The 27141-nt window shown below is 33.8% G+C and overlaps 1 protein-coding gene across 1 annotated transcript in view; it reads right to left on the minus strand.

Annotated features, from left to right (window-relative positions):
* Bckdhb (branched chain keto acid dehydrogenase E1 subunit beta) overlaps positions 1-27141 on the minus strand; it is a 221431-nt gene that overhangs the window by 39624 nt on the left and 154666 nt on the right. Inside the window, exon 9 of the mRNA XM_047558161.1 lies at positions 20811-20897. Within this exon, the coding sequence (XP_047414117.1) occupies positions 20811-20897 (87 nt within the window). The remainder of the gene's footprint in view (positions 1-20810; positions 20898-27141) is intronic.

The raw sequence follows: 27141 nt of genomic DNA on the forward strand, positions 1-27141 counted from the left end.
TTTGTGTGCACCTGAAAAGAGTGCATGTTCTGCAGTTTTGTATAGTAGACCTGAAATACCATCTGGTGCCACTTTCTTTTAGAAAAAAGAATTCCCTTCAATTTTTTTTTTTTTTTTTTTTTTGTAGTGCAGATCTGATAGCAGGGTATATTCTCTCCCTCTCTCTCCTGCTGCTGTTTATGTGAAAATACCTTACTCTTTTTTACATTTTTTGTTTCTGGGTTGCTACTTTTCCAGTCTTTTACAAGAAGTCATTCTATTGCCTCTGACCTCCACTGTTCTGAAGAGAAGGAAGCCACTATTTGTAGTGCTGCTGTCTACATAAAGTACATACCAGAGTCTAGCTGCTGTCTTTGACTACAGATCTGCCTCTGTCTTTGTCTTTCCTACCTCTACTCCCCTGTCACATCAATTACAACATGACACTGGCAACAATATCAGTATAGTGTAATCAGAAACCTCTTTCTTCAGCATTTATTTAAATTTGAAAGAGTTTATAGCCAGTGTAGAATCATTAAAAAGAAAAAGCTAATTGTACATTGACTTTTTTGTTTTTTTTTTTTTTTTAGTTAAATGAATGCTAAGGGTTAAAATTATAGGAAAATTTAAATAAAATATCACTGAATGCAGCATTTATCTATTAAGTTAAAAATGAAATAATTTTTCATAGCTTATTTTGATAGAATCAGCTATATTCATATTGCAAGGTCTAGAGTTATTCAAAATATGGTATTATGAAAAATAAGAAACCTAAGTCACTCATCTTGGGCATTTTGGTCTTATCTGGATCAATTTCACATTTTTATCTTCTCTATATGATATCCTGAAGATATGTCAGAAGTATTTATGTCTAGACTTATATTTAATTTTTTTAAAACACAGTGATTGGCTGGAAGTGCACCTCAGTGTTAGAGCACTTGCCTAGCACATGCAAAACCTCGGATTCAACCCCCAGCAATGAGGGGGAAAAAAACAACAACAAAAAAAAGCGCAACAACAAAACACACACACACAGCTAAAACACAGTTACATTCATTCAAAGAATGAGAACAGATTTATTGCATTTGTTCTCAATGTGAGATCTATTTATACACACATAGATATGTTCTGACCCTTAAAATCGGACACTTAACTACTAATGTTCCCTGTAAGTCTACCCCTACCATAAGCTTCTCAATGGTGTGCTACTGCAACCACTCCATACATAAACAAAGACCAGGCAATGAAACTCATTCCCTTAAACCCAAGAGTAATTTGTGAAAAGGCCAGGCAGTTTCACAAGTATTTAAAGGGGAAAAAAAATAAAATTAAAATCACATGTAATATAATAAAAGTTGGTTTAAAAACCCTAAGATAAAGTACAGTCTGTGTAACACAGTACTTTTGGGAGGTTCTGTCTTGAGCAAGCAGAGAAGTAGCAGTATTTTATGAAGTGAAGACCACATGGGGGAGGGGCACCTGTGCAGTATGCGAACCCCCATCATGCTCCTTTCTGATGGAAGCAGTGTTTTCATTTGCCTTATTTTAAATACATATTTAAAGTGTATTTAACACCATATTTATTTGTTCCTAAGCACTATTTTCCCTGAGATCTTAATCTTGCCCACTGGGTTTTTCTCATCAAGGCGTTTTTCAAAAACATAAATAACTTATTATAGAATACTTTCAGGCCCTTAATAATATGATTTAATAAAAATTAAATAAAGTTTACAGGAAGAGTAAACATGACTGAAATGCTTAATGATTCTCCCCAGATCTTTAATTTTCTATTAGAGAACGATGTAATTTAGCAATTATTTTTAAAAGTCAAACATATAAACTGAAAGTTGCCACTAATAGAAAGGGTCATGGTTTTACACAGTGATTTATAAAACAGCTAAAAAGTAAAAGGCATATTAAGTCATATGATTACATTTTTATCTTCATTTTGTGCATAATACTAACAACTAAATACCCAATTCAAGAGAAAAATGTATTTTATTTTAATTACATTTAGATATTGTTGATGTTCTGAAATTACTAAGGATTATTTAATTTCAGCATAACAAACAGCAAGTCATTCAATGATTCCCAAGTAGTCTGTCACCAACTAAAAATACACTACACTAACAATGACACTTGGTTCTAAATTCTTTGACACAGACTTTTTTTTTTAATTAAAATCTTTTTTTATTTTTACAGGCTGCTTGATTCATTGTACACAAATGGGGTACAACTTTTCATTTCTATGGTTGTACACAATGTAGAGTTACACCATTCATGTAATCGTACATATATGTAGGGTAATACTGTCTGCTTCATTCTACTATCTTTCTGTCTCCCACCTCCTCCCACCCCATTTTCCTCTACACCATTCAAAGTTCCTTCATTCTTCTCTTCTTCCTGCCATCCCCTCCCCTCGTTATATAGTGTCAAGTACTTATCAGAGAAAACATTCAGCCTTTGGTTTTGGGGGCTTGGCCTATTTCACTTAGCATGATATTTTCCAACTTCATCCATTTACCAGCAAATGTCATGATTTTATTCTTCTTTATGGTTGAACAATATTCCATTGTGTATATATACCACAGTTTCTATATTCATTCATCAATTTAAGGGCAACTAAGTTGGTTCCACAATGTAGCCATTGTGAATTGAGCTGCTATGAACATTGATGTGACTGCATCACTATAGTATGCTGATTTTAAGTCCTGGGGTATAAACTGAGGAGTGGGATAGCTGGGTCAAATGGTGGGTCCATTCCAAGTTTTCTGAGAAATCTCCATACTGCTTTCCAGAGTGGCTGCACTAATTTACAACTCCACCAGCAATATATGAGTATGCCTTTTCCCACACATCCATACCAACACTTATTATTGCTTGCGTTCTTGACTTAGGGTGGTTTTAATTTGCATTTCTCTAATTACTAGGGGTGATGAGCACTTTTTCATATATTTGTTGATCACCTGTAAATCTTCTGTGAAATGTCTGCCCATTTCCTTAGCCCATTTATTGATTGGGTTCTTTGTATTTTGGGTGTAAAGTTTCCTTTAAAAAAAAAAAATCAATGAGAAAGGAACAGCACTTAAAGTTTTGTCTTTTTTTTTTTTTTTTTTAAGTTCTCGGACATAAAGAGACCTAAATTTGATTTACAGAAATTTCTATCCAGGCCTAACTCCATTATCATAAATCCTTTACTTAAAATTTAATGGTACAATGTAGTGGAAAATATTCCACACAGCATAGGCAGGTAATTATACATATGAATTTACATGGAATAGTCTGTTTTATGCTGAAAAATAGAATAAATGGTCACCATGATTCCACTACCAGTTCAGGTCCTCTCATTCTCTATAACAAGTTTCCTATTTAGGCAAAAAGAATTTAGGAGGTTGCTGAAAATAGAAACATTTTTAACAGCTGGACCAACAGAGGTGGGTTCAATTTCCCTACTGGATACCAGTTCATCTCTCCTGAGAGTGACGGGGAAGCTGAAACAATACAGTCACTTAGCGTATATTTCCAAAGGTTTTTTCTTCAGATAAATGTACCATAATATAGATGTGAGCTCTTTTTGACATATGGATGACCAAAAGCTCATAGAAAATCAATGCAAATATAATTAAATCACATTTCAAATGCCTGACTTGCATTTATCACAAAAAAATGATTATAGAAGATCATGTGCCACTTCTATGACATCAAAAAGGAATGTTTTACTAATAAAAACCTTCGCCGGTAACAAAGAACTTTAGATTTTATCTATGAAGCATTTGTCAATTTTAAAGCACTATAGATGGTAGAGAGACTGCTGGTTTCTGGTTGGAAGCAAAAAACTTTAAACAAACTAGCAGCCCAGTTATCCTCACCTGATCAGCCCAGTTATCCTCCCCACTAACTCAAGGGAAGCACACATGTACACAACACAGAATTCTGTCTTCTCAGAAAACATTATCTTAAGGCTAAGAGTTTGTTCCTGAAGAAAAATAAATTCATTAGCAGACAACAGTGAGCTAATCCTTGGTTTTAAAAGAAATTTTTTAATAGAGGTAGCACAATCATGATGTTAGAGACACTGTTGCTTTCAATAATTTACTAAATGTTTCCTATCAATGAATAAATATTTGGTCTCAATTTCAAGTCATAAGTCAAGTAGTAAAACAACAGAGTCATACAAAATGAACTTCTAAGTGCTTAGCATATTTTTTCAAATAGCATAATGAACGTTTCAAAATGAGACCTTTCTCCCACCTGTTTTTGGGGGGTGAATATCTGTTCAAAGGAAAAAAAATTAATATTTAGCTTAGTCTTAGGAGAAATTATTTTAAAATGCTTTATGGATCCCTACCTAATTTTCCCCTTATTTCAGATTTTAAGAATTTTTTTAAATTATGTGTTGAACTGACCTCTCTCACCTCCCAGTTTTAATTGTAGTGAATTGACCTCTAACAGCATCAGTAAGCCTATTATTAGCTCTGACATCCTTGGAGGAAGTTAACAGCATAGGCATGTCATGTGTTACACATTTCATGTCATTCCCATTTAATTAGACCATTTTGAAAATCATCAGTAAAAAAGCTAATTTATATATTTTTGAGGAGGAAAAGGCGACGTAGGAAGAATCAACCTCCCTTGCTACACACACACCCACACCACTCATATAACAGAAGACAGTTTAAGAATGGTTTTCAAAGGTTACATATTTTCAGAATTTAAAAAAAATGAGTATTATCTTTGGTCAACTACTTGTAAGGGGAAGATTTGCCTGTAAACAAACTCCTCCCTGAACTGGTATCCACTATCACAAGGCACTTTATTGAGAGAGCTTTCATAAGTACAAACTACCCAAAATTATGCTTCATCTACCCATGGTAAGAGCAGAATTACAGTTTTGCTGCAGGGATCCACATGTCTGCTGAGGCTGGCAAGGAGACAACTGCCAGGAAAAGCAAGGGAAAGGGAGGAAGGGGTGGGGGCAAGGCGGCAGGAGAAAGGAAGAAAGGAAGGAGAATCATCACAATTCTCGGAATGGAAAAAGGTATCCAAGGTCAGTTAATGTCCTGTTTTTGAACATAGGTAGTCAGTGTCCTATTTTCATAAAGTAGGTTGCTCTTATAGAAATGAATAAATAATTTACTAAGTAAATTACGAGCTGACCATACAACTCCAACATTTCATCATATTAGAAGACTGTTTAGTCAACATTTATGCAGTACTTCACTATTTTAATGTACCTGAACGGTTTCTGGAACTGCCACTTGCAAGCTGGTTTTAATAAAATGTGTAGGATTATGTGATGTTGGAATATGATTCACAAAATACATCCAAGTTGGTCTGCTATGCACATGCAGATAGAAATCAATGTACAGCATAAATTTAGTGTCAGGTAATGCTAAGCTTCACTTTCTTTAACTGCTAATACAGAGTTAACCATTGATATTAGAAAGGAAGTCTAGCAGAACACAAGAGACAAAAGCTGTTAGTACACTCACAAGTACTAGTTATCTTGGGGGAAAATGAGACTGATTCTTCAAGTACTCAACAATACAGACATGTGAGTACTTTATACTACCACTATTTGGAGCTCAGAATTTAAAATTGATCTGAAAAAGAAAATGCAGAATTGTAGTTATTAAGAGAGCAAACTGATTCCATCAAAAGACAGAAAATAATCAGGGCTTTTTAAAAATAATGGCATGATTACAATTGTGGATGACAAAAATGTGGATTTTGAAGTGTTAGTCATCCAAAGGCATACTTTAAAACATAAATATTTGAACCTATTTTAAAAATTGCCACAAATTATATCTTTTTTCAGCTCTTAGTTTTAGTAAAAACAAATTAGATTCTTTGTAACATCTAGAACATAAAACTATCTGAAAGAGTAAATATTAATTAGTCCTCTGAAGGATTAAATCAGAAAAGTAGAACTTTTCAAACAGATCAAGAAGTAAAAATAAAGTCCCTTCTTTCACTTGAAAGAAAATAATCAAACATTCAACACTCCCCAATCAAATGCAAAATTTCACACATTTCTGCAAATTAAAATGACATCTTGTACATTTACATTAATATTGATAGATCTGAAAAATCAAAACAATTATAAACTAGATGATTTCTGCTTATAGCTTTCATTTGCCAGCTGCTTATTTTTTTGCAGTAAGTGCTGATTGTAACTCGTCTTAATTTTCACAAGTGTTTAAATTGAAACCGGGCAGAAAATTCACTAGTAGTATTTAATCACTTTTAATGTCTATTTTAAACTTAACCATGTTTTGGTGAGTGTGAACTCATTCATGAAATCAATGATGGCCTTTACAAGAAAACACAAACTAATCTGATCTATAAGTTTAATTATACTGAATTACCAAAATAAAATGAGCTTTCAACATCATAAATATAACTGCCTACCAAAAAGCATGACAAATTAACTGAGAAATTTAATTGTATCTTCAGGAAGCAGACCCAGCCCTGTTGCTAATTACTAATACAATGTTGATAAAATTTATGCCTAACATTTCCTGGCAAATTTATTATGCTTTGTTTTTGCCTAAAATGTTATGCAAGATGGTCAAGAGGATTGGCCAGTTGTTCATAGTTATATTCTCTGCTGTCTATTGTTTATAAAATTTAACCTAACCTTGTAGTAGCTTGGTTTGGTTTGGTTTGGTTTGGTTTGGTTTGGTTTGGTACTTGGGATTTAAACCAGAGGTGCTTTACCACTGAGCCACATCCGCAGTCCTTTTTATTTTTTGTTTTGAGTCAGGGTCTCACTAAGTAGTATAGAGTCTTTGAACTTGCGGTCCTCCTGCCTCGGACTCCCCAGTCACTGGGATCACAGGCATGTGCCACTGGATCTGGCTCAGTAGTTTGAAATTTTATAAAACAGGGTTTTATATTTAAATATATATATAGAAATACGAGTAATTATTTCACACCAAATAAGGAAATAAAATATTTTAAATCAACTCTAATTTTCTTTGAGGCTACAACCAGATTTTTAAGGATCATACTACTAAATGGAAACCACAACTCTTTAGGTACTAAAACACCACAAATGATTCCAAATCATAGAAACTGCTGTGACTTTTTAACAACAACAACAACAAAAAGGAATGCTTTTCCTCAGAAAACCTATTTTACAAAGTAAATAGTCTATGAAACTTCACTGGTAAATACATAAATACAAACATCTTCCTCAGGCTCATCAGAGAATGAAGAGGAAAACAGCGTCCCAGTTTACTCTAAAGAAGTGCTTTGTGGAAAGGACATGATGTACAAATGTGAAGGACAACAGTACGTGGTATCAGTGGTCATTCTGCAGTTAACAAATACAAAAGTGAAATTTATTTTTGGTCAACAAAGGAGTGGTGGCATGTAAAGGGAAACAGTTCAATCTAGCAGTTTGGAGACTTGTTTATATACACAACACAAACCAGCAAGAACATCACTCTCCTTCAAACAAGATGCCAATGACAATGCCTGCGGGCAAACGATTTATTTAAATTATTTAGTAAGTGCCTACTTTATGCCATGCATGATTCCAGGCACCGTGCTTGCAGGAGTGAGCAAGCCAGATCCAGTCCTCAGGCTCAGAAAGCTTGCCTTCTACTGGATGTTAAACAATAAATGAGATCTTTGCGGACATTTCACAGGCTTAGGACAGTGAGAGGAAGACCTCGGAGGCGAGGGGGTGCTTTAGATGGAGTATCTGGAAGAGCCTTTCCAAAGACATACTATATCAAAACTGAGATTCTTTTAGGATCCTCATATTCTTTTAAAAAATTTGATCACCTGCTGTGAGTTCACAATCAAGGGCTACATTTAAAACATATTTGTTCAGTTGAACACATTTCCTTGCAAACATTTCAGCAGAGTTCAATTTTCCCAGTCAACTAGTAGCTCTGTCAGTCTTGACTTGTCTGTCTTGTGATGGACAGGAGTCATCTTGCAACATCACCAAAAGGACACAAAGAAGAGGGAGAAGAGGAAGAAAGCTTGGTATGAATGCACCTTTGAGCTCAAGGGGGACCATTTCTGACTGGAAAAATTCTAAGGACTGCATGGGAGAAACTGGGGCACTTATCATTAGCCAGAGAGATGAATGTGATTTTTTTTTTTAAGCTGGATAACATCCAGAAAGATTTCAAAAAGAATGACGATAGTTTGTCATAGAGCTAATGCCAAAAGAAGGGAAGAAAAATAAGCAGTGAATCAGTGAACCCAATGTTAGCATCAATTACATGCTAGTAATATTAGTCTCAATATTACTGACAGATTAACACAAGAAAATTAAATAATCTAAATACCTCAATACAATGAGTGCAACTTTCACTTTTATAGTAAAACCAATGAATCAAATATGTGTCATGCGTGTAAAAGACAGACATTAACTTGAAGAATAACTAAATCTGTGCACTGGGTCTTCATTGGTTTTAAAACTATCCCACATCACAATTCTTAGTAACCATTATCACCATAAATGTCAGTTCTCACAACTCAAATGCACATGATTAATCAAGTCACAATAAATTAAAAGCAAATGTTTAAAAATCACCTTTATGAACAAAATGGGCTATTTTATTGAAAACAAGTAAAGAATTAAAAGGCTAACCACGTCATGTGGTAAAACATCTAATTAAAATAAAGCTGTTAATTATTATAAAAGTGATTTATGTACATGGAAAATGAAGAAACAACTAAGAAGAAAACAAACCAATAAAAGCTTATTTTGCCCTAAGTTTCTATATGCCTAATGTATGTCTATATGTATTTCTTTTCACAAAAGTGAATGACTAAAATACCTATTATCAATTAATATTATAGCCATGCAAATGTGAAAATGCTGTCAACTACTCTTTAAATGATTTTAATAAATCCCTAACACTCACTGTATAGCTAAGCCATAACTTACATATTCTTGTTATTGTCATGAATATAGTTCTCAATATTTCCCAATCAAATAAACAGCATAAGAATTCACATTTTTGTGTGTAACTCGGAAGTGAGAATTGCTAAAATTCTTGAGTCAGAGTCTATACACTTGGAAAAGTCTTAATAAACATTCCCAAGCTGCTTCCCTAGACAGGTGAGTCAATTTCTACATTTACCCTGCACCATCTCAGCACAGAATATATATCACTTTTAAAGGGTAGAACTGTCATGGTTAAGAAATAAAACTGATATCTCATTTTACCCATATGTAAGTCTCTGACTTTAAATAGAAACTCTATTAATTTCCTTAGTGACATGTAAGAACACTTAATAGAGTACACATGCTATGTTCTGTCGTGTGTTCTAACATGTTCCCAGTTGTCATTCTCCTTCTAATTGGCTTTTTTTTTCTGGGGGGGGGCATATGAAATGTTTTCATTTTGTACAGATATATTGATCTGTGACAATATGATTAAACCTACTACTTTTTCAATATTTTGCTTAAAAATTTCTTATCCATTCTGTTATCTTTTATTTTCTACATTTTTATTTTAGGTTTTGTGGTTTTCTTTTCTGTTTTAAAGTTCACTTAAAATTAATTAGAAGAATGGGAAAATGAGGGCAGATTTGAGAGAGACTAAAAGTCCTACTACTGGATGGGTAGGGAGAGGTGATGAGGAAAAGAAGCTAAGGAGGCTTCCAGGGAGTGCTTCAAATTGAGAAACTGGCATTCTTCACTGTAAAAATTGCATTAAGAGATTGAGCCTATTTCAAACCACAGTAGATCCCTCTTTATCTGCAAGAAAGTGTTCTAAGTCTCCAGTAGATGTGTAAAACCATAAATAGTACCAAATCAAAATATATGGGTTGGTGGTATAGATCAGTTGGTAGGGCACTTGCTTAGCATGCATGAAGCCCTGGGTTCAATTTCCAGTAATGAAAAATAACAATAATATACTGTTTTTTCCTACACATATATATCTAGATAAATTTGATAAATTATAAATGACGTATAAATTTTACACAATGAGATTGAAAAAAATAATTAATAATAAAATAAAATAAGCTACTCAGTGAGACCCTGTCTCTAAATAAAATACAAAATAGGGTTGGGGAAGTGGTTCAGCAGTTGAGTGTCCCTAAGTTCAATCCCTAGTACCCCTCCAAAAAAAAATAATAATAAAATAAAACAATACAAATATCCTGTAATAAAGTTCCCAACATCATTACTCTAAAGTAATTATTAGGGTCATTATTATGTAAAATAAGGCTTATATAAATAAAGCACTATGATACCAGGACAGTTGACGTGATAACAGAGAGGGCTCAGCAAAGTTGACTTGATAACAGAGGCGGCTACTAACTAATGCGTAAATCGTGTGCACAAAGTAGGTAGGTACATAGGACAAAGGTTTGATTCACATTCTGGGACAGATTTCATCATGCTATTCAGAATGGCCTGCAGTATAAAAGTTATAGATTGTTTACTTTGGAATTTTCCATTTAATATTTTCAGACTGCAGTTAATCAAGGGTAAGAAACTATGGAAAGTGAAACCATAGGCAAGAGGAAGCAACTATGCTTTACTTCTCTACTTTCCTTAAAAGTCAAGTTAAAAGACATCATTTCAAGCCTTTATTTACTTCAGTTACCAATGTCTTTCAGTTGTACAGTCAAGGTACAACTACCAGTCCTTAGGTGACAAACTGTGGACACATTTAATATCTTTGACTATGTACTCCACGGTGAAACAGCCCCCGTTTATCTTCTATAATGGTGTCTCCTCGCCCTTTCCATCTCTCTAGCCATTCCATCTTATCTTCTTTCATGGCCCTTCTTCTTTTTCTCTTAAATGTTAGTATACCTTGGGGCTTCTTCTTCAGAAACTCTCTTCTTTCTGCATAATCATATCTATACTCATGAGCTCAGTCATCACCAGGAAATGATAAATCCTTAATCATTTCTTATACCTTAGAGGCTCTACTGAGCTTCAGTGACACATTTTCACCCCTGTATCAAATTCTACAAATTCATAATGCACTCATCATCACCCACAAGATAGGTTCAACCCTCTTTTCTAGTGGTATTTATCATCTAGTGAAACCACACTGCCATTAAGAAACCACCCAGCAAGGTGCTGGAGCACAAGCCTACTGTAATCCCGGCTAACTGGGAAGCTGAAGCAGGAGAACCACAAGTCGAAGGCCAGCCTCAGCAATTCAGTGAGACTCTGCCTCAAAATAAAAGGGCGAGGGAAAGTAGTTCAGGGGTAGAATGCCTGCCTAGCATGCATGGTGCCCTAGGTTCTATTCCCAGTGCAGGAAAAAAAGAAAAAGAAAGCATTCAACCAAGAAACCAAGGTATGCCTTATTCTTGACTCTGTCTGCCCCTCCATCATCCTCTTCCGTCTCTGGCCCATGCCCATCTAATCAGTCAACAAGTCTTTCCTTTAGATTCTCTTTCCTACTCTCTAAAATTCACCTTTCATGCTAACCCTACTCCCTTGTCCTTGGTTTATAATGTCTAGATTACTGAGATAGTTTTTTAATGAATCTCCAATGCTTCCTACCTCATCCCACCCTAACAAATCCTCAAGGCAACTGCCAACGAGTATTGCAAACTTGTAACTCCATCTTTGTTAATACCCTGCTTAAATTTCTTTAATAATACACCATTGCTTTAAGTAATGATAATAACTATGATCATTATTTTTTAAGGTCATACTACTTCCTTTCTGTCAGGAACTCTGCAAGGTATATATATATATATATATATATATATATATATATATATATATTTTATTTTGTTTTCAGTGCTAAGGATTAAACCAAGGTATACATTAAACTCAGGTATTATTAAAGAAGTCAGGTATATATTTTATATATATATATATATATTTTTTTTTTTTTTCAGTGCTAAGGATTAAACCCAGGGCCTTGTGCTTATGAGACAAGCACTCTACCAATTGAGCCATATCCCCAGTCCTGCAAGGTATATTTTTAAACTAGAACTTATATTCATGTGAGCTGGTTCTACTCAGTCATCACTATTTCCACCAAATAAAACAAATTATTTAACATTACATTTAAGATTCTATGGGATCTAATTCCTACCTACTTCTCAATTCTTACCCCATGCTACAGCCATGCATGCTATTCTTAAACCATACCAAAACCAAGGTGACCACCAGAAAAGCAAATACTTCATGAGTCCCCTTATTCATATTATTCCTTCTATTAAAATACCCACCCATCATCACTCCCAGGGTTATATTCTTCCTCCAAGAGTAAATTTAAGGATCTGGGAATTTTGCTCAGTGGTAGAGTGCTTGCCTAGCATGCAAGAGGACCTAGGTTCAATCACAGTATAAGGGGCGGTGGGAAAAGAAAGGGAGATAAAAGGAGTTACTTTTAAAAATGAATTTTAGTATGAGGTGACTGTATTTTGTGGGTTTGTCTCTGTGTCTTCTATTCTGTACCATTGGTCTGACTGTCTATTTTGGTGCCAATACCATGCTGTTTTTATTACTATTGCTCTGTAGTAAAGTTTAAGATCTGGTATTGTGATATCTCCTGCTTCACTCTTTCTGCTCAGGATTGTTTTGGCTATTTGTTCTCATCTTCTTCCAGATGAAGTTCATGATTGCTTTCTCTATTTCTATAAGGAATGTCATTGGGATTTTAGTGGAATTGCATCAAATCTGTATAGCACTTTTGGTAGAATGGGCATTTTGACAATATTAATTCTGCCTATCCAAGAACATGGGAGATCTTTGCATCTTCTAAGGTTTTCTTCAATTTCCTTCTTTAGTGTTCTGTAGTTTTCATTGTAGAGGTCTTTCACCTCTTTTGTTAGATTGACTCCCAAGTTTTTTTTTTTTTTTTTTTTTTGAGGCTATTGTGAATGGAGTAGTTTTCCTATTTTCTCTTTCAAAGAATTCATCACTTATGAATAGAAATGCATTAGATTTATGCATATTGATTTTATATCTTGCTACTTTGCTGAATTCATGTATTAGTTCTAGAAGTTTTCTAGTGGAGTTTTTTGAATCCTCTAAATATAGAATCATGTCATCGGCAAATAGTGACAGCTTGTGTTTTCTTCTTTTCCTATTTGTATCCCTTTAATTTCTTTGGTCTGTGTGATTGCTCTGCCTAGTGTTTCAAGGACAATGTTGAATAGAAGTGGTAAAAGAGGGCATCCCTGCCTTGTTCCAATTTTTAGAGGGAATGCTTTCAGTTTTCCTCCATTTAGAATGATGTTGGCTGTGGGCTCACCATAGATAGTCTTTACAATGTTGAGGTATGTTCCTACTATCCCTATTTTTTCAAGTTTTAAAAACAAAGGGGTGCTATAAAAATACAGTTACCTCATACTAGACACAGGAGCCAAAAACATACAATGGAGAAAAGATAGCCTATTCAGTAAATTGTAAGTTCAAAAAATGGTGCAGTTAAATGAAATTAAACCTCTCTCTCACCTAGCACAAAATTCAACTCAAAATGGATCAAGGGCTTAGGAATTAGAACAGAGACTCTACACCAAATAGAAGACAAAGTAGGTCCTGATCTTCATCATGTTCAAGACTTCCAAAGCACAAGAAATCAAAGCAAGAATCAATAAATGGGATGGATTCAAACTCAAAAGCTTTTCTCAGCCAAGGACACAAATAACAATGTGAAAAGAGAACCCACAGAGTGGGAGAAAATCTTTTCCACACACACTTCAGATAGAGTACTAATCTCCAAAATTTATAAAAAACTTACAAAACTTTACACCCAAAATACAAAGAACCCAATCAATAAATGGGCCAAGGAACTAGACAGACACTTTACAGAAGATGATATACAGGTGATTAATAAATATATAAAAAGGTGTTCAACATCTCTAGTAATTAGAGAAATGCAAATTAAAACAACTCTAAGATTTCATCTTACTCCAATTAGAATGGCTATTCTCAAGAACACAAATAATAACAGATGTTGGCATGGATGTAGGGAAAAAGGTACACTTTTACATTGTTGGTAGAGTTGCAAATTGGTGCAGTCATTCTGAAAAGCAGTGTGGAGATTCATCAGAAAACTTGGAATGGACCCACCTTTTGACCCAGTTATCCCATTCCTTGGTTTATACTCAAAGGACTTAAAATCAGCATCCTACAGTAATACAGTCACATCAATGTTTATACCAGTTCAATTCACAATAGCAAGATTGTGGAAACAACCTATATGCCCTTCAACAGATGAATGGATAAAGAAACTGTGGTATATATACACAATGGACTATTATTCAGCCATAAAGAAGAATAGTATTATGGCATTTGCAGATAAATGGATGGAACTGGAGAACATCATGCTAAGTGAAATAAGCCAATCCCAAAAACCAAAAGGCCAAATGTATACCTGGTAAGTGGATGATGATTGATAATGGGGGTGGGGGGTGAGAGAAGAATGGAGGAACTTTAGATTACATAGAGGGAAATGAAAGGGAGGAGGGGGTGGGGGATGAAAGATGGTGGAATGAGACAGACATCATTAGCCTATGTACTTGTATGATTACACATACAATGGTATGAATGGTATGAATCTACATCATGCACAACCATACAAACAAAAAGTTGTACCCCATTTGTGTACAATGAATCAAAATGCAGTCTGTAAAAATAAAAAAAATAAATAAGTAAATGGATTTTAAATAATCTCACTACAGAAAAAGATAAGTATATAAGGTGATGAATATATTAGTTTGATAGAATCATTTGACATTGTACATATGCCAAAACATCACACTGCACCCCGTGTCTACATTATTTATTAGAAATAAAATTTTTAAATTAAAAAAATTACCTTAGAATTAACTTAGTTGTCCCATTTGGGTTAGGTTATTGATCGAGTATCTTATAATCCTACAGTCCTCTAAATTTTGTATCCTAGAATGTTCCATACTACAATTAACTGTTTATTATTTATTTCTTCTAATAAATTCTAACTGTCCAAAATAATAACTCATTTCTTAGTTTGATGCGAAGATTAAGGTTGTGCCCAAAGTACTCAAAAGGAACAGTTACAAGAATGAATTATCATTCAGGAAATGGTCAGTTGGCCAGTGATATCAGCATACTGGAGTCAAAGAGGACGTAAGAAATAACACTGGAACATTGGTTTGAGCAGATCAGGATCTTGGATGCAGACACAAAGATCCTACTGCTGAGGTCAGACAAGATCCACTGGAAGTTTTCAAACAGAGAACAAATTTTGATGTGTGGTTTAAGGAAAAGAAGTGGATAGTAATGTAACGAGAGGTGAGAGGATCTCCACCTTTACTCCAAGAGAAGTAAAGAGACAGTTAAAAAGGTTCAGAAAGAACTACAGAGAAATATATCACTTTGAGGCAAGTTGAGTTCCAAAAATTGACAAATATCTCCATGCTCATTTCTCCCTGTTCTCACTGTTTTCTGATTAAATCCTTCCAAATAAAGTATTTTTTTAAATATAAATATTTGATTACCACCAAAAGCAAGAAATTGGAATTTTGAATCTAAAGCTCAACAGCAAATTAAATTGGAAGGTTTCAAGCGTGGCCTAAGCGAAGGGCTGAGACTTCCCAGGAAAGAATGGGGACGAGGAGAGGCTTGTGGTGGAAACTTGGTCCCTCTTACACTAACAAGTAAAGACAAAAGGCTCAAGAAGGAGACTAGGGCAGAGAGGAAAACCAAGAGTACACCACAGGTTTAATGACAAACAGTATGAAGTAGCCCCATCCACAACGCACGCCTGGAGGGATCTAGGCTTTGGTTCCTATCTGTGGCCACAGAAGCTGTTCACAGAATACTCAACAGGCTGCAGGGCAAAACCGCATTTTAAAAAGGCCATCCTGCATCTGAGCACAGTTTCACTGCTTTCCTGATGCTCTGGCTCCACCTTTGAGCACAAAAGTATACTTCTCCTGATTGTTTTATCTGTGGCTGTTGGCAAATGTTTTGCATCACTGCTAGTTTTTTTTTTTTTTTTTTTTAATTAAGACTACATAATTGTAGTACCTATTTATCAAATTACTGCTGTAACAGTTCTCTCTGGAAACTCTTCATTTATCAACATGGTAATCTTAAGTATTTTTAATGGTAAAGACTCAAGACTGTTGAGGACCTTTTCTCCTCTTCTTCACACTGATGTAGTTAAATACATCAATAGTGTACATTTGGTAGTAATAAGTTTATAAGAAAAAAAATTCCCTTTAAATAAAACTTTCTAACATGAACAGTGAAAAAGCAAAATTCCTTTCATTGAAAGTTATGAAACTTTCCTTTTATGCAATGATTCATATAGGACCTATAAAAATCCTTTCAAGCTATCACAATCTGATTACCTTAAGAAATATATGTCGGTATGCACAATTTGTGAGTCCTTATTCTCAGAAAAGAGACCGCACAGAAAGGATAAAACAATGGTATGGAAACTTACCATCCTCTCCAACTGGACTCTTTATTGCAGACTTATTGCTTCCATGTGTCTAAAAAAAGGCAAACCTTTAAGCCAACCACAATCCCTAAAATCTTTGGCACTCTTTTTAAGCACTGAATCCAGAAGAAAAATAAATAAGCTATTTTTTATTATCACACAATTATTATCAGAGTCAAGCTTATTTTTCATTATGGGAATGTGTCAAAAATTAATAATAAAGGTTGATTTCTACAATGCTTAAAGAAATTATGCTATTTAAAGCTGCTAAATACCACAGATTATTTGGTCTTAACATTTAAATAAATAATGCCTGTGTTGAACACTGCATTCTAGAATAGTCAATATAAATTAGTTTGAGAGAATATTAAAATGGATGAGGTTAATGCTTCCTTTGTACAGGAAAGACATTTAAAAAATCTGTGGTTGCATAAAGCAGGAATACAAGCATCACATAAAATTAATTTACGTAATTATCTGAAACAACGAAATCTTTGCTCGACCTACACAATGACAATGTCAATTAATTACCTAAACTCTGTTGTCTTTGCACTTTTCCACAAATCAGGGTGCACAAGGCATGCCTTCAAGAAACACTTCAAGTTTCTGTATGTGTCAAATGAAAGAAAGAAGGAAAAAGTTCCCTCACCCCAAAGTGAGAACAGATGCGAATGTAAAATTAGATGGGAAGAGACAGTGAAGCTTTGGATGACCGACCAAGAAATCTTTCCCAGAGGGGGGCCGAATATATCAGACCTCAGCTTGTTCTGTCTCCCACACTAAGTCCAATAGAAATGGAAATCAGTTCTTATATTAATTACCATGGTTTTTTTTATTTTTGTAAGCATTTATTTCTATAGAGAGAGTTCAAGACAAATTTTAGAAGAAACAGTTAACAAATAGACTTAAAATTCTGTCTTATCAATAGTCTAGTTGCTTTTATGAGTTTACCATTGCTTCATGCTAAGACTGTTAACATTATTTTTTTAACAATAAAATAAAGGACTATATGAAAAAGAAGCAACAGGCACAAAGATGTGGACACTGCACTCTTTGTCTGATGGAAGAGCCATCTGCTATAAATTAAAGAGTTATGTAAATAAATTATGACTACATTTTATATTCATTCTTTTCATATTTTATCTGTATTGCTAAAAATAACTAATAGTAATGCCAATAACACTGTAAAAAACGTTCCTTTAATATTTAATTTTAAGTAGCACATTGTAAATTTTCTATCTAAAAATACCAATTATACACTCAAGTGGATATTCTCTGTAGTGCTGTATTCCTGTAATATTTTTGAAATGTGGGCAGTGACTTAAATTTTGAATGAGATAATATTTTGTATTTTCAGGAATTCTCAAATTTTAATGTATTTTAAAAAATAATTTTATCATTAATAATCATTCTTTTAGAAAGTCATTTTAAGAGTAATTTTGCAGTTTTAACCAGGAGATTTTAAAAAGCTATCATATTTCTTTCACAAAATAGTGCCTGTGGAACAAAACAAAACAAAACTCAATCTTTTTACTCATTTTCACATAAAATTCAGACTCACTGATACAATAAGAGCCCAATATTTTAATCAACCATACTTGAATTTATGTATCATCTTCATCCGTGATTTCAAGTTCCTTTTCCAAGACAACAATACACATTCTCTGTGTTCGTTTTTCCTGCCATCCCAGAAAGTTAGCTTTCAACATATTAACTCTATTTTATCTTTTCTAACCTTATGAAGTATACACGACCAAAAGAAATACAGAAATATCAATCATTCCAAGTGGTGACAGCAACTGCACCTTACACTTAAGTGACTTCAGTTTAAACAACCCTAGGCACTGGTAATTTGATATGTGTCTCTTATAATACAGAACAAAGCCATAGAAAAGATGCTGCATAGAGTACACTGCATAGAGTTGTGATGTGCATTGAACAATTACTTAAAAGTAGATTTTACTATTCAGATCACTCAAAATTATATAGAAACATTACTACTGAAAAAGAGGAAAACAATTTTCACATATCTGGATTTCTTTTTTTTTTTTAATTTTTCTTATCAACAGATAAAAGTCACAAAGGCAGACATATGAGGCTCACTAGAATGTATTAAGATTCATTTCCTACACTCTCTATTTGTGCAAATAAAATCTGAATTAAACAAAAACTACTGTGTAGTTTTTCAAATTCACCCCCATATTAATAAATCAAAATTTTAATTACCCAAAATATTAAATGCAGATCTCCCTACAAATGTTACAGTATTGCCTAATTCATTTTCTGGTTCACTGGTTGAATGATTTTACCATGGAAAGCACAGCACTTTATAATGAATCCAAAATTTCTATCTTCCTCTTGGGGGACAGTGGACTTTGAATAAAGAATGCATATGTACACACTTAACATTTACTCAGGATTCTGTACTACTTCCAGATCTTTCCTGTCTTTATAAACCGGGTAAGACACAAGCACTCTGGATGATAAACACTCATCTGTAAAAGAAATCGGCGGGTTTAGATCAGTATCTTTCAAACTATAGACTACGGACATCTGAATACCTATGAAAATAATCGTGGGAGTCAAAGAGGGTTACAAAATGACTTGCTTTGGCATCTTTGTATAATATAAATATGATTATATTCTGGATAATCTCACTGAAAACTTTTACCCCCAATTATTGTCACTTAGTTTCAATATCTAATTTTGACATTGTATTTATGATTTTTGGTGTTAGCGAGCAATAGTGACTATGTTTAACTCAATACACTTTTTCTCAAACAGGGATTCACTTATATATTCTTGGGGCCTGAAAGATATTTTTCCATAAACATGAGTCTACATACTATTCAAAACCAAGAGACACTAGATTAGATCATCGTGCAAATCCTTTACAGTCTGAAAAATATATTATATTCTACTGCAGCCTACCAATAATTTATGGAGATCAAATTTTAAAAGCATACTTAGAGAAAGCAAACTCCAGGAGGAGTTATAATTTCTAATTCTAACTGCGTCCTTCTGGTTCTCCCTATACAATTATATGCAAATGAAATTTGCAATATAACAATAGGCAGTCAATGGCCAAAATCAAGCAGGGGTGTCAAAGTTTCTATTAGCAACAGTCATTATGATTTTAAATGGTTCAGTACACCATATATTAACTAAGAGTAGGAAAATCTCGTTTCTTTTTCCAGCTTTGCCTCTGGCTTAAAATAACATCTTGGTATTATAGTGATTTTATTCTTGCAACTCTTGGTTTTTACAAATTTAGTATATTAGGTTACTCAATGAATAAAGTATACAATAAATACCAATTATTTACAGCATCTCAATGATATTAAATAAATAGAAAAATACATATCTACAACACTTAAATGTTTGCTTTTCTCAATTTTGTCAGTAACTGTATGTGAATATATATATATATATATACACACTACAAAAGTAACGGTAAAATTTTTTGATTGAATGCAATTGAAGAGTATTTTGAACTAACTTTGGAAACATTTAGGCTTAAAATTTGCTTCATCTAATTTAAAAAGAAATGTAATTGTACAATTAGCACTAAAAAATATTTTACTGGTAAAAATCATGGTTAAAGGCCTAAAAATAAATTCTTAACATTACTTGTCAATCATAATTTCATATCGAGTTATTAATCTTAAAGGAATTCTCTACTTATATGTATCTTAATAATTAAAAGTGAAGTAAAATGTTTGCAAGCTGCAAAATATTCTGAATTTATAAAGCATGTACTTTATATTCAAAATAATAAGATTTTAGTTTAAAAACTAGGAAAAATAAAACTTTAAATTATGCTATGCATATCTATGATACAAATGTGAATAAAGTTTTAAGTAAAACTCCTTCAAAAAGAGGTATATAGGATATTTTTCTGATATGCAGCATCGTAAGGGAACATTTAATAAAAGGAATAAGTTTTAAACCATTTCTAAAGCATTGCTGATAACAAAACAATTTGATTATTAAACTAAAAAAAATTTCTTAATTATTTCCTGAATTTAAATTATTGACTTTTGGTGGATTCTTTTGGAAGGTGAAGGATAAGAAAATCTAAGATCAATTTCACAATCAACCCATTTCAAACAATCTTAAGCTTTATTAAAAGAGAATTATCTGTTTGAAATTTTAAAGTTTTCTTTTCCTGTTAAGTGTAATGGACGTTACTTTATTAAACTCATTTCAAACCTTCTTCTTCCGATAAAGGATTTCTCCTTTTTATTTTTTAAATTTAAAATTTATTTCCTAGAAGATACAATTATACCATTAACTAAAGGACGGCACAGTAAGAATGGAAAAATGTACATTTCTAAAAAAGGCACGTTTTTATATACTGTGATAAATAGTTCCTTTCCTTCTGGAATAAGCATGTACCACCGCAGTAATGTTAAAATCAATGCCAACAAGGTACTCTACCTGAACTGTAGAGCTGATCTCTGATGCAAAGCCTCCTGTCAAGGGAGCCTCGTGACTGATTAGCAGTCGCCCTGTTTTGATCACAGACTGAAAAAGAAAAGGAAAATCTGATGTTGAAGCAAATACATATTTCAAGTATATGATGGTAGTTTTAATTCAGCAATAAGAATAAATTTAAATTCAATAAATAATATAAAAATCAGTAAGTCAATTTCATGTCTAATGAGTTACAACTCCCTCTTGGCTGGATGGTCTTCAGATTTTCATACTGTTAAAAATTTTTCAATATAGCTTATAATTCCAGTACAAAAGAAAAATGAGATTTGTAATTCTATGTAGTATGCAATTTAAAATAATGTCTATTATAGGATATTTTTGTGTTATAAATGCAATTACTGTTCCACATGTTCATATCTTAGTATCAATCTTTTCTTCACATTACTTTAAGAATAAAAGTAATAAGTGGTGGTATATATTTGCATATAAATAACAATAGTCTTTGGATACAGAATGTGGAAAAAAACACAAAAATAGCACAAAAAAACTTGGAACAAAGGGAGAAGTCTAATAAGATACTCATGGAAACTTAGCAATAAGAAATTACTACGAAAGTAAGAAGGTTTGATTCTCTTCATTAACTTGCAGTAAAATCTGGTTAATGGCCACCGTTCCAATTTAACATAAAAAAGTTCACAGTTCCAATTTAACATAAAAAAAGGGTCACAAAAGATATATTCTTAGTTGTTCCATGTGGTTACTCACACTGTGCACGATATACTCTGTACAATAATAAATCAAAAAGTATAGCTATGATATCATAGCAGGATGCCAGCTGTTTTGTGAGGGAAACTATTAACACCAACAGAAAGTTACTGCTTAAAATACAATGAACAATTACCATGTTACCAGAGAGAAGTGGTGATTTTATCTATAGACTTCAGACAATTTGCTATCACCTTTCTTAAAATCTATATTATTATTTTGTGAATGTGAAATAAAATCTTCCAAGCAAAACTACGTAACTAAAAGAAAAGATTTCATTCATTCTAGGCAATTATAGTTTAGAATTTAGAATATGCAGCAGTTTCAGCCAGCAGATGTTAAACCTGAAGATATGGCCAGTAGCCATGACAAAAATAAGTTACCGTATCTACTAAGTAAATAGTGACTGAGGATCATAAAATTTTATGAACACCTTTAATGAATACCACCCCACCTCCAATGAAATACTAACCTTGGAGTATCAGTATTTAGCTTTTTATGATTGAATAACTACCCCATTTGCAAAAGTCACAAATTAAATCTCAACACACTTGAATAGAAATACTCCTCATCAAGAAAAAAACATGACTTCAAAGCATTCTCTAAAAGATGTTCTGCCTTTAAGATTAATCAATTAAAAAAAACAGATATGACAGTCAACTTTCTTAAATTTCTGAAACTGAGAACTCTGCCAACTGCAAAGGATGACATAGCCAACATCCATCCAAAAGTTACACCTTAAATTTCTAGCAGGTAAAAATAAGAAACTTCTATAAAAAATTCTGCTCTTATCTTAAAAGACCACACAATCAAATGGTCCTTTTTGCCTAAGCTCAGGCTTATCCAAGGTCAAATGACAATATTTAAAAAGACCCCTGAACATCAACAAGCAATAGGCCTACTGCCCACAATCTGTAGAGTAAATCAGGAGCTAAGTATAGATGCCCCAGGACAAAACTTCCTACACTTTGGGATTCATGCAACATTACATGTATGTGGATAGAATCTGGAATCTGAGTGTCCTTCAGCAGGGAAATGCCTAAGTACACCAAGACACATCAAAGCAGTGGGGTATTATGCAGTCATGAAAAAGACTGAAGAGGTGGAAAAATTCCCTTAATAAGTCAACTGGTAAAATAAGAAGTTGCAGGACAATATAATCTCATTTTGTAAAAAATTACCACAATTGTGAGGACACTAAGAAACATTTTTTTCAGTATGTATTACTGAGCCTACATGTGTAAATATCTGCAAAGTTTCATTCCATATTACTCAAAATAGCTTCTATCAAGGAAAAATAGTGACAGATGAGTGCAAAAGGGCTAATTCACTTTTTTACTTTATGTAGTTTTAGATGATTAAAAGTATTCTCAGGAGTCTAAATTTTTTTTTAAAAGTCTTAATTAATATTTAAGGCAACAAACACGTTATGTTACAGTGATGATCATATCAAAAAAAGAGAATTTTTTTTTAAATGTTCCCTTAGAATGAGTTTCAGAAACAAAGAAATCCTCATGTTCCAGATTCTAGCACTAAAAACCCAGGGAGCCAGTCTTCCCCTTCTACTCTCTGTGTGATCTGCTACATGTCAGGATCATGAAGAGCTCCCCACTGAAACCTAATGCGGAAGGACACTAGACAAAAGGACAACTCAACCACTAACTTGAGAGAAGCCCAAGCTCTGTGACACCGCAGTACATGCATCACACAGAACCAACTTGTGCCCTCAGGTGAACAGTCATGCTGGCAGATACGGAAGGAGCTCCAGAAAACTCTGAAACACCGAGAACCAAAAGGGAAGAAAAGACGCAAAGCAGACGCACTTTAACTTTTGGAAATCACCACTGTACACAAACAAGTAAAAGAGACAGTGTGTGAGAAGCATCAGAAGTGATCAGGAACAACAGTGACTGTCACAGAGACTGCTCTGTGCCCTGCTCTCAGCTCAGCAGTTTCTATTCACTGCTTCTTTTAAACTGGAAAACTCTTAAGTTTCCTTTTTTTTTTTTTAATTTCCGATATCTGAAAAGTATTAAAATATATAAAACAAACTTGGGTCAGAATTTTCAAAATGTTAAAATTTAGGAATAAAACTGGTTATTTTTAGTCATACTCTCAAATTAGCATAACTTGAACTGTCTAAATAGAGTTCTCTAATTCTATGAGGTGTAATAAAAATTCTGTTTATCATTCTTAACTTAAATTCACTAAAATTCCTAAAGATTGTTTTTCTACACTATTATGGAAATTAATTCTTTATTGAGACCATTACAAATTTATAAAACTGAAAATAATATTATTCTCTCAATTACTCTGTTTGTGATTCAATTAAATGTTCTGATTAGGTATTTCTGTCAACTATAACAGGTTTTTTAATCTTCATACCTCTATGTAAAATAACACATAACTGCCAGGAAATTTTTCTACCCAAATTTAGTATTTTGATATACTTAGTAAAAATTAATATGATGTTTTACAATGGAAATTGTTATTAACTTTTTAAAAGTAAATAACTACAGATAAAAATATGATTATGTTTTAAAGTTCACTTTCTTTCAAAGACAATAATTTTTAAAGTTTTCAGGTTTTCTTCTGAGATAAATGTATTTCTCCACTTGAAAAAGAAGTTAAAGTGTTTAAATAACTTTTCAATATGGAAGCTGAACCAATCAAAGCCAGGAAAGATCACATAAGACTGGATTTTCCAAAATCTGCTTCTCCAACTTTTTACCACTAAGAACTGCTTCTGGACTCTGGCCTACAGCAGATGGAGCACCAATGAACTAGAGGTGACAAATGGCACCAGGAAAGCTAAACCAATTAAAGATGAGGACTGTGAGTAACTGTTCTCTATGACTTCTACCCCAACACAAAAAGACTTTGTTCCCTGGAGGGGCTTTGAAGATCTGTCAAGAAAACTTTATGGTTCTGAAAGGCTAGGAGTTTCCTCAACATTTCAAGCGGTTATTTTTTCCACCAAGCCATCAGTAGCATCCTAACACAGGGAAGCAAACAAAACCCCAATGCTTGTCAACAACAGATGTGGCATGGCGGCCCCTGCTGCTGGAACATTGAAGACAGCTCCACCTCACTGGGTTACACCAGGACTTCTCCCTGTGGTCCATTCTCTACATTCCCATTTTCATAAGTGGAGGTAAATTCAAGCTGCCAGTGAAGGATGTCTAGCACAGCACCATGAGCGTGGTAGGCACTCCAGAGAGTCAATTAGAACAAAATCTACTATGCCAAAATTGTTTAACTACATTATCCATGGCATCTTTCAAATTTTATTTATGCTATTTCTTTCTTGGCAAAATCATTTTTTGTTGTTGCTGTTTGTTTTGGATTGGTTTTTGAAATTATTTTTATTTTTAGTTACAAAATATTTTTAAGATAGTGCAAGACCAGACTTTAGAACATCGCAGAATGTACTAAATTCAATTATGAAATGTACCAATTTAATTATGAAATAAGACTCCAAACTAATGACATATTAATGTAGTTTTACTGCTTTTAATTTACTTTTAACTAATAAATGAAAAGATAAAAATCATACACTTTTATGGTACTGTGTGACATTTCAATACATGTACACTAACGTAGCTTTAACAGTGAGATACCTGTGGTTATACAGAGCTAAGTTGTACTCCGTTCAAATGATTGCACAGACTTTGGCTGCCCAAATGTTGGACATATGTTTTAGTGAATGTAGCCTTTAAAGGTTTTAACACAATCCAACCAGGAAAACTATTAAGCTGTCATCTCAGGAGAAAATGATACAGACAGGCAGACCATTAGGCTTGCATATAACTGAAAATGCAAGAGTGACATTCAAAAAGCAATGTATGTATTATTTCTTACTCAAAATCTATAACAAGATTTTCTCCCTACAGACAATTTAATCTTACCATCCTGAGTTCACCAGCCTCTTCTGACTGCTGATAAGATAAAGTAAGAAAATAACACTTTGGGTAGCAATTTACAGCCCTTTTAACGTTTTCTATCTGAATATAAAGCTAATGAAAAGCAAATGAAGCATCAAAGCTGGCCTTTACCAGTTCCTTGTGTATGTAAAACATACATTTAAGCACAACAAAGGATAAAATCCTAACACACATGTTTCATTAATCAAGAACATATTAATCAGTAACGATACAATCTTGAATTATTAAGGACAGGATATTGTTGAGTTTCAAATATCAATGCAAATGAATTAGATAAAATTTTGAGGCATTTTCATGTTTAGTAGCCAAATGCATCTGACAAGTTAGCCAGAAAAACCTCATCATTAATCACAGGCTAACAAATGTGTTCATAGCTGCCCAGTAACCACTATTAACCAGCATGACCTGCACACATGACTGGACCACTGGCTCAGTCTCCACTGGAGAAATACCAGCACTCAAGAGAAGGAACAGTCATGAGCTCCAGAGAAAGTCCTGAAAAGTCCATTTTGGCAAGGATGTTAGTGATGGAGTTACAAATATTTTAATATTGTAGGAAAGTGTAAACTGAGAAAACCTAAATCCTCAGGGCTTTATCACCCATGTGGAAAAAAATACGTAAAGGAGCAAGAGAGCACAGTGAGAACCGCAAGTGAAGAGCGGAAAAACAAACAAATAACCCTGACCCCAAAAAAGGAAACGTTTGGAAAATTTTCAGACATCCTCATTTGTTGACTCTTTACTTGATAACTTGTGTATCATGGCTGAAATACTGAAGCACCTAAGAAAATTCATTTTTGCAAAGTTGAAAGTAATCATCTTTCTGAAAGCTACTTCAAAATACTTCAGACAAACATGCTCCTGCCAATCAACCTTACCTTTCCAGCTGGTGTTCTAAGAGTCCTTCTACACTCCAGACATGTCAGGTCCCTAGTTACTCTGAATATGATCCACATTTTTCCTCCCTTGACTTCCTTCCCCAAATTAGCAGATATTCTATCCCTCCCTCAAGACCATCTCATACAACCCCCTCCTTCCTACCCTCCTAGCGAGCTGGGCTTTCCCTTATTTTAAAAGCCCCCAGTACAGTTCCCTCTTTTTCTTATCAGATTCTCTACATTTCCTCATAGAATTCAAGGTAGCTGATGATGCAAGGATGTTCTATGAACCCTAAAACAGGCTACAAGGACAAGGCTCACAAAACAGAGTCAGGCAGCACACACTGCTGTACCTCTCTTAAGAGCACAAGTGATAGTGGCCAAGATACCTGTGTGAAAATGTGTTTTACTACGCCCTCCAGTCATACTCTAAATACATTAGAAGACCACGTTATATGTTTTTATTACAGAATATAGCATACAACATACATATTTAATTGAGTCAATTATACTTCTTGTTGTTTTTGGACAAGATGATACATATATTATTAAACAGTTAGCAGTTGAAAAAGGACCTAAGCTTTTTTGTTTTTGCAGTGCTGGGGACAGAACCCAGGGCCTTCTGTATGCTAGGCGAGTGCTCTACTGCTGAGCTACATCCCCATTCCTGTTCTCTTTTTGTTTGTTTCTTAGTTTTGGTGTAGTGCATAGTTGTGAATGTGGACACTTAAAAAATTTTGTTTATAT

Source organism: Sciurus carolinensis, chromosome 7, assembly GCF_902686445.1.
Source record: "Sciurus carolinensis chromosome 7, mSciCar1.2, whole genome shotgun sequence".
Classification (NCBI taxonomy): domain Eukaryota; kingdom Metazoa; phylum Chordata; class Mammalia; order Rodentia; family Sciuridae; genus Sciurus; species Sciurus carolinensis.